At 38.7% G+C, this 8,814-nt stretch overlaps 1 protein-coding gene across 1 annotated transcript; it reads right to left on the minus strand.

Annotated features, from left to right (window-relative positions):
• Positions 1-5,110: 5,110 nt before the first annotated feature.
• Positions 5,111-8,563, minus strand: LOC137921481 (juvenile hormone esterase-like). The gene is made up of 3 exons (XM_068764256.1): positions 8,367-8,563; positions 5,943-7,225; positions 5,111-5,453 (listed from the first exon to the last, which is right to left on the minus strand). The coding sequence occupies exons 1-3, from the start codon at positions 8,544-8,546 to the stop codon at positions 5,282-5,284; spliced, it is 1,635 nt and encodes a 544-aa protein (XP_068620357.1). The 5' UTR covers positions 8,547-8,563; the 3' UTR covers positions 5,111-5,281.
• Between the last annotated feature and the right edge of the window lie 251 nt (positions 8,564-8,814).

The following is an 8,814-nucleotide window of genomic DNA, read 5'->3' on the forward strand; positions in this document are numbered from 1 at the left end:
AACCTTGTGAAATATTTCTTTTATAAATAAGAACTAAAAAATAAAAAAAACAAATTGGAAATTGCTAAAATTTTGGTGTTCTGTTTAGGTATGAATAAATTGACGTTATTTTAAATATCTTAATGTGATTTTCTCGTGTCATAATATCTTCACTTGCACTAGTTTTTTAAATGTATTATATATATTTATATGATCTGTGGATAACGTGTGGGTTAACATTTATGTACATTTTAATATCTTTTACTTACTTATTTTTATGTCCGTTATAGTTATATATGGCGCTTACGCAAAGTGAAAAAACGAGTAAAAATGGGTATTGTTAGAGTTGGCATAAATATTGAAATACTTCAAATATTATCTACATGACCATATTCCAGTATAACAATTTGACAGCGGACTGGCCGTGTGGTTTGAGCTGCACGCGCGCCCAGCAGCAAGGCTTCATCTAGTAGCAACAGCTCCGTGTTAAATACCTAATCAGTGAATATGGAACTCGCTGCGTCCGCTCGATTTTTGTTTTGCAACAGAATTCATGCGCATGCGCCGAACTAACATCGCTGTGTTAAATGATATTTCGACAGCGTCCTCGAATTACCAAACAAACGGTTGAAGGGCAAACCGGGTAGTGAGCGTAGATGAAGAGAGTCCAGGTGCGCGGCGGCAACGGCTGCTTGATGAATCATAAGGTCGGAGACCACCGGTGAACGGCTTTAAGAATAACATGTCAAGAGATGAACACCCCAGGATCTTAACAACAAGAAAGAAATAGCAATATACAGAAAATAACGTCAAAAGTATATTTTAATTTCAAGCCTACAGGTTTTGAGTTGTGGTAGCGTTGGTATCGTTTCCCGGGATAAAATCTTACTGTGCATTAATTATATACGCATGCATTAAATATAAAGTTTCCAGAGAATGGGCACCAATTTCCTCCGCCGCCCCATAAGACCACATTGCGATAGCCGTTCCGAGATTATAGTATCTCCCCCATAGATATCTTTGGAGGAGGTCTATGACTTGCAGTAGACGTGTTTGGGCTGCAACGGCAACGAGAACTTCAAATTAGTATTCTGGAAATCATAACTTACTTTAAGGCTTTTGTTATAAATTATTGGCCAGTTGCAGGTCGATAGAAAAATGAATATATAGAGTATTTTAGAGTGATTACTCTGAAATAAATAATGACTTTATGTTATTGATTGATTGTCGAACAGCTATTATTTATAGAAATAAGTTTTGTGTAAGTGATTTTGTCTATGTATGTTTTATTGTGATTCTCTACGTACACGATATTTTTCCCTTCATGGCGTGTGAACGCAATTTTTTTTTGTTTTTCATGGACTGAAATGCTGATGACAGCGATGGAGAGATGTTTTATTTACTTTGTAGTATTTTTAGGGAAAGAAAAAGGTTTTTTTTGCTATTTTACTCCCTTAAGAACCTTCCTTGTATGGCACGAAAATGTTAATAGGTAGATGTATTGTTCAAACTGCTCTGAGAGTTTACACTTAGCAACAAATGGCGATAAACTATTTATATTTTTTAAATTAATATCTTTATAGATTGGTTATATAAAATATCGATCGATTTTTATTTTCTGCAAGGTGAAGACGTGACTTTGATATGCATTTATTGAAACATAAGGTAAAAGCGAAAATTTTAATAGAAAAATAGTCTAACTATAAGTAATGGTTTTAATTGCTTTGATGAATTGTTTTAGTTGAAGATAAAGCTGCAAACTGCCTATCAAACACTTCTACAGCCAACTTACAAATAGATTCTTCTAGACGTACGTTTCACTCGATATCAGATTTTTACGCAAATATGTTAATAAAACAGAGGAAGATAAACTCAAATAAAATATTAAATACTAATTGAAGCGCATCACTGTTGTGTAGTTTGACCGACAGAGGAAACAATACGAAAACGCAACCGCCTCGCGCAGCCCAGCTTCCTGTCTGCAGCAACGCGCGGGAGGATCTTGCGTGTTATGGAAATCATCAGGCAGACAGCACTTGTTTTATACTGCCACAGTTCACTGACCCCGAGACAGCCAGATGTAGAATAACAACAAATAAAATATTACAGGAAAATATATTTTTGGTTAATGACAAATGTTGCAATAATGCAAATGCATCATTTACAGCATTACTGTTGTAAGGTGGAAGATCAGTCCAAGCATTAGGTCTGGACTTCTTACCAATCTCAGAATTTTTGGAGCCATTACACTATTTATTTCAAAGTATTAGCATTTAAGTCTTCTAGGTATATACCAAACTTAAGATCGAAACCAGTCTTTCCAAAAAATAGTTATTTGGCTCAAGTTCATTAGCTTACTTTATCTTATCTTTAACATATCGTTTATCTCACGATGGTGTACGTCCACAGACAGCTTATTGTTGGATCTGTCTTTGGCTTTGCGTAATTATAATCGCAGCCACGGACACGGACATGGTACGGCGCCTAACTCACATAGGACGTTCAATTTTACCTTCAGTTTTACAATCCGTGGCTCGCTTTTAGGTACCTGTATAATCAAGAGAGCCATTAGATTTGTTCTTCGATCTTTAAATCATATTGATTTAATCGCTCGATTTCCTATACGCCATCGCAAAAGATCGTAAATTAATTTGAACTCTATTATTTATAGAATATTATACTATTGTTTTAAACATAAAAACAAAAGCATTGTGCTAAGTTTGAGTTGCACTAAAACGACGAAACTTTTAATTTACTTAATATTTAAAAATAGTACTATTAACGAATCTGTTGGTCTTATCATAAAGAAAATATTTACAGTTACAACGATGGGTTAAACCTTAAGATTTCTATTCCTCAAAATTATAATGATTATCTACGGGTAAGGCTCAAGTCCAGCTGTGGACGTTATACGGGTGATATGATACTTTTTATGATTAGATGATGATAATTTCAATGAAAACGATTGTGTGCTGAAGCCGGATTTTTGTCGAAAGGTGTCCCTTTAATTTTTTACAAAAACTTTTACTAAAATCGTGGCAATGTCATTAGTACGTCTCTTATTGCAGATTATTTCTTGCAGGCGCTTTCTTACATCCTATGGGATATGGTCTTCTGCTTTCGTGCAATGAAACTAGGATATTAACTTGTTTAACGTTACGCAGATCTACAGTAAAATCGAGCAGTTCGATGTTCCCAATGCAGGTGTGTCGGGTGAACGTTGAATGTTAAATGGGCGAGAGAGCCAATTCCTTAGAATTATTAGGTCTTCTAGGCAAATTTAGTTTGTATGAACTAGCTCTGTAGTAGTAGCCAAAGTACTGTTTTTACTGCGCTTTTAAAAATAGTAATTGCAGGGTCACAATTTGCTAGCCGGCATCCTTAAATTTACACTAATTTTAGGTACTTCCATTTATTACTTCGTACAACGAGAATAAGACAGTCAAAACATTACACTAGACTTATCAAAGTCACTTTGATTATAAGACTTCATGTTGTAGACAATTATTAACCAAAAAATCTGTGGCTTTGGAAATGAGAAGCCAAGTGATCAAATTTATTATTTAATCAAGAATGCAAGACGACTAAGCGTTGTGGGGGAAATGTAGACTGTCAGTTTCTGCTCCGGCGTAGTACTTCCCGCAGTCCGTTGTCCAACGCTGGGCAAGTGGTATACAGAGCCGTTAAGGCCGAAGAAGTTCCACAGTATATCTTAGACCTTCCGTTTCATAGTTTTAAATTAAAAGTATATTATTAAATAAATCTTATTAAAGCATTCAAGAGTTTTTATTTGATCTAAAGGCGTGAGACTTGGTTTAGTGGCTCATTTAAATGGTTTATATTATAACATATATATGAAAAATTGTTGAAATTCATTAAAAAGGGCAACTGGTAAGTTTCTAGCCGGCTCTTTTAAACAGGTCAGTATTCCGAGTCAGTGGTAGGTCACTGCTCATATTGTTAAAATAGTCGATGATTCAAAAGCATATGTAAATGGGTATTTGAATAAAGATATTTTGAAATTAGGTTCATAGCACTGTCGGTATAGATGTCTACGTGCACACGCTCAGCGGTTTTAAACAATTGGACAAGTTTGAGTTAGACGGAATACGGTCAACGTCTTATTCATGTACCTACTTCAACAATTTATTTTTCGTTGTTGTATTACATTGCTTTATATTATGACAGTGTATCATGTCTTATAAAAATACAAGACACTATGAGATTTTATAAATGAATACAGTGGGCAAGAGATCACAAGTCTTTAGAGATATTTGCTAGTATATACGTATTTCGAAGTTAAGATCGATAACAGATAGTGCTTCAGAGATATGCCTATGACGTGAACACGTGAACGTGGAATACTCTTAGGAGAAGGTATTCCAGTTTTCAGTGGTGGGTATTTATAAACGAAGTTTTTTTATTTAAACGAAAGAAAGTTGGGAGACACGGTGATTTAAGACAAATCACTGAACGCTCACACTCAAGGAAGAATACACTCCTTTATAATATTTTTCAAGTATCATATGATATGTCTAGGAAGTTCCCTTAACAAAAACTTGTAAAAAAACCCTCCACCAGCAAGTTTTTGAGTGACAATAAAGTTAAGGAATGAATTGTTCTATCGTGTTAATGATATTGTAGAAGATGCCGCCAAAAGAACCTGTTTGGGATTGTTTTGGGTTCTTCTTCAACGAAGACGCTTTAGTATGTTATTTGTTTGAAGTTACGCTGCAAGCCATTTTGCCTGTTTGCAGCTACATCGAACTTCAACTCGTTGAAACAGAAGTCTGCCAGCTAAAAAGGACACTTTATGATTTCGAGCGACGGCCGAAAACGTGTGTCGGTAGCTTTTTAACTTTATATATTTTACTAACCTAACCTGACCTTTGACATGTTTCTTTCATATTCTTTATATTATTCATCGAAAAGGTTTTATTGCACACTGTATAGACTGTGTCTCTACAACGCGTTCGGAACCTTCGTTGATTTAACTTGAGTGGTACCTCTATTGGACACTTTGATATTCTTCTCATAACGTACACATATAAACAAATAAATAAAGATAAGTGGACTATGAAATGGAGTGAAGACTTATGAATAATAAGTAAATGCACAAACGCCCGCATAAACTGTTTATTCGTTAAGCCGGCTGATCCAACTGCAAGCTATCGGCGCCGTCAGACACGTCAGCAAATCGTCCGGATTATTTCATTGCACAAACTCCCTTCGGAAGATCATTCACTTCGTATTACATCATCCCTTAATCCCATTAATGAAGCTCCGCGGAGTTCACGCGCATCTAAGTTTTTCTTCTGAACTTGGAATAGGTTTCGTTCCAAAATAGCATCGCCTCCCCGCTCCACAGCGGCTCGGTAGAGAACTGTTTGTCTATGACGAAGACGAGCGGCAGCTGCTTGCGTGTCGGCGGCCATTTTGTGGGCAGTAATTGCGTTGCAAATGGCGTCGGCTCCCTGCAACATGTGTTAAGTTAATTATAATTCGACAACGTGCTGTTTCAAAAATAATGTAGAAGAAACAAAATTGTAACTGGACCTTGTTATGGATTCTGTATACAGTATTATTTACAGCAAATATTATTGAATGCAATGTTATTGCATAATGGTTGTGATAGAGACGACTTCTAAAATGTTATGAGTTTTGCAGCTTTCCCATTGCCATTGTGTACAGAGTGTGCAGAGAGCGAGAAAGAGAAGGAGAAAGAGACGATACGAAGAAAAAGAAAGAGGAGAGGTTGGTAGACCACTTTTTAGTGAAATAGACGACAGAGACACGATACACATACAGATTTTGAATTTAAAATAAAGAAATACCGATTTACTTACAATGTTTTTCCTAACCGTTTGTAGGAACAGGTCATGTCAAATAATACGACAGAGCCCCAATGGTTACGTAACAATTATTAAATATAGCTGCGTAATACAGAACTTTATTACACTCACCCGAATTTGGCGAAGTTGGTCCACATTGTGGTCATTTTTTCTATCATTTCGGATTCAAAAAAGGCCTGCAGCAACGTGACCTCGAGTTTGAACAGGTAGAACAGCTCGTCGGCGTGCGTGGCGCCGGGTGACCTCCAGAACCCGTACAGCTGCTTCACGACGTTCATCCAGCCGTCGTGGCTGAACTTGTACGCGAACACGGGACTGTCAGACGCTCGCAGCATCAGGTCAACCGTCGCGACCACCGGGTACGTTATACCGATATCTCCGGCGTACCTCGCAAACTTCTCCAAGTTACCTTTCGTTATCTTCTCATCGTTCATGTAAAGTTTGTTTAACTTATCAGCGACACGCTTCTTCTCTATTTCGGAAGGGAAGACTAAGTTTCTGCCTAAAGAATCAAAGATGTTCAAGTTGGATATAGTTGTGTCGTTTTCTTTCCCGGCGAACATGTATCCCTCGGCACTGTTGAAGCCGACCATGACGGGAACTTTGAGGTTGGCACCGCGTTTTAATAGCTCGTAAGGATAGTCATTAAGAAAGTGATCTCCAGTTGAGTGTCTCTCAACGCAAGGAACGAATATGTTTTCCGAGAGGACAAAGTCACCGCGGGCCCTAGGCACGCGAGCGCTAAGTAACTCCGCAGCTGTCATATTCATAAAGAGATGGTAGAGTTCATAAGGATCTCGGGTGTTATGTCCTAGTTGCTTCGCTAACGCACTGGCCGTATCCAAAGGATCGAACTGGAAACTCCAAGGTGATAACACCGAGCCGCTCTGCATGATGGCGCGGTCAAACAGCTGGCTGGACCTCGGGGACAGCAGGTGATAGAAGACGGAAGCCGAGCCCGCGCTTTCTCCAAACAACGTAATTGAATCTGGATCCCCGCCAAACGCTGCGATGTTTTCCTTCACCCACTTCAAAGCTTCCACCTGGTCTTTTAACCCGGCGTTTCCAGGTGCCTCTTCGATTCCCAAGCAAAGGAAACCTATTATTTCCAGTCTATAGTTAAAGGTTACGAGAATGACACCATGTCTAACTAAGTATTCTGGTCCATATATGAACGGAGAGCCGGAGCCATCCCGGAAGCCGCCGCCGTGGATGTAGACCATCACTGGAAGTGGATGGTTCTGGTGATCCCCTCCTAGCGGCGTATAGATATTCAGGGTGAGGCAGTTGTCTTCGTCGCCAAGTATAGTAGTGGCTGTGAATCTCTGGACACATCGGATGTGTTCGTCGTAGGCTTCTAGGACCCCGTTCCACTTTGATGCAGGTTTAGGTGCCTGGAATATTATGGCCAAATTTCAATAACTCTATTGAGGCGATCTTAAATCAATCAAACTATACACATTGACTATGTTGTCAGTTGGCATTTAATAGCTTAACCTGGTTTGAGGTAGCGCAGAACTGAAGGCGCTTAGCCTGGAACCTCTTTACCTTAAGCAGGCTTTATAATTTAAAACCTTAGTTTCGACCAGTACTTATTTATTTAACCGGATTGTCAAGAGGAATCGTTCTGGTTTTTTTTTCTTACAATTATATTGAGCATATACTTATTAATATTAATGACCGAATTGATTTTGAAAAACTTGTTCAGACGATAAGCAATTACCATCTATATCTAGTATAGACACAATCACGATGAACAGTAAAAGCACTACTCATTTTTCAGCACTCAAACCCACCGGCATGTAATGTTTTTAATGTATTTCCTTCTTACATAGCTTCTTTTTCTTCTTTTCAGCCAGATCTCCTCGACCGCTCTTGCGCTGCGATGACGACTTACGGTGTTCAGAGTAAATTTGTACTTCAAAATATTGAATGAATTATTTTGACTTGGTAATCTTACATATTCCAGTAATAAAACTTTAAGTTGACTGCCCTTAAAGTCTAGTTGAAGGAAGTAATTTGTTACGATACCACAAAGAAGGTAGTTGTAGAACTCCTGAGTTTCATCTTCTTTGGGTCAACTAAAGGTAGCATCGCTCTCAATTAAAAATAAATTACTCACCAGGTGACAAATTACGCTTTAAAGAAAACTAAATCGGAATCTTTACCGTTATAGATGTAGTGTATGATATTCATTTTATTTGAGTTACCCATCAACGTGTACTTAATTATAATGTAGTTCAAAACATATTAAATCATCTTTCAAATATCAGTTCCTATCAAATTAATAGGCGATAAATGATTGAATTGATACAAATTGGTTCAACATAGAAAACACACAACAATCGATAGACGTGTCGTGCTTAGGTCTCTCACTGAGTGGGTCGACGGCATAGTTAAGCTGGCGTTAAGTTATTGGACACAGAGAGCGCAAGTCTGATCATCGTGGCAATCTTTGCGGGAGACCTATACCTTGCAGTGGGCGGCTACCAGTTGACGTTGAACACAACAATGTCAAGATCGAGCAGCGAGCACCTGAAATCTCCGGCTGCGCTCGGCGCTGGCGTACGGGATCCCAAGGTAGCGGGCGTGGGAGCCGTCTGGCGACACGCTACCGCGCACAAGTCCCGATGCCACTTGCACCGGCGCCGTGGGCTGTCGCACCAGCCGCATCGCCCACAGCGTCCACAGCACCACCCACCTCTTCCCGCGCATTACCGCCAATCCGAACTTTGATACAGTTACTGTTTGCTCAAACTGAAATAAAACAATAATTTGATGGTAAGACCTCTGCACGCTGCCTGTACATCCGATGTATAGAGATTTTAATGAACAGTCTATTTGCGTTAAAAATAGTTACTTATCGATGACACTCGCTTGACCTTAGATCAATGAGCAGCTAAGAACTTAAAATTAACTTTTTGACGGGCTTACTTCAATCGGTGATTGTATATACAGCTCTCATCATCATCATCGCCATTTC

This window comes from Battus philenor, unplaced genomic scaffold (assembly GCF_028537555.1).
Source record: "Battus philenor isolate CCGP_79_NKW_IND1 unplaced genomic scaffold, ilBatPhil1.0.hap1 SCAF_19, whole genome shotgun sequence".
Lineage (NCBI taxonomy): Eukaryota > Metazoa > Arthropoda > Insecta > Lepidoptera > Papilionidae > Battus > Battus philenor.

Bases quoted from the DNA above. Each gene is read 5' to 3' on its own strand.
- LOC137921481 (XM_068764256.1), bottom strand. From the start codon at position 8,546: ATGCGCGGGAAGAGGTGGGTGGTGCTGTGGACGCTGTGGGCGATGCGG. The intron at 7,226-8,366 runs GTGCTCGCTGCT...ATAATATTCCAG, and splicing joins AGCGCAGCCGGAGATTTCAG to GCACCTAAACCTGCATCAAA. The intron at 5,454-5,942 runs GTGAGTGTAATA...CACATGTTGCAG, and splicing joins ACCAACTTCGCCAAATTCGG to GGAGCCGACGCCATTTGCAA.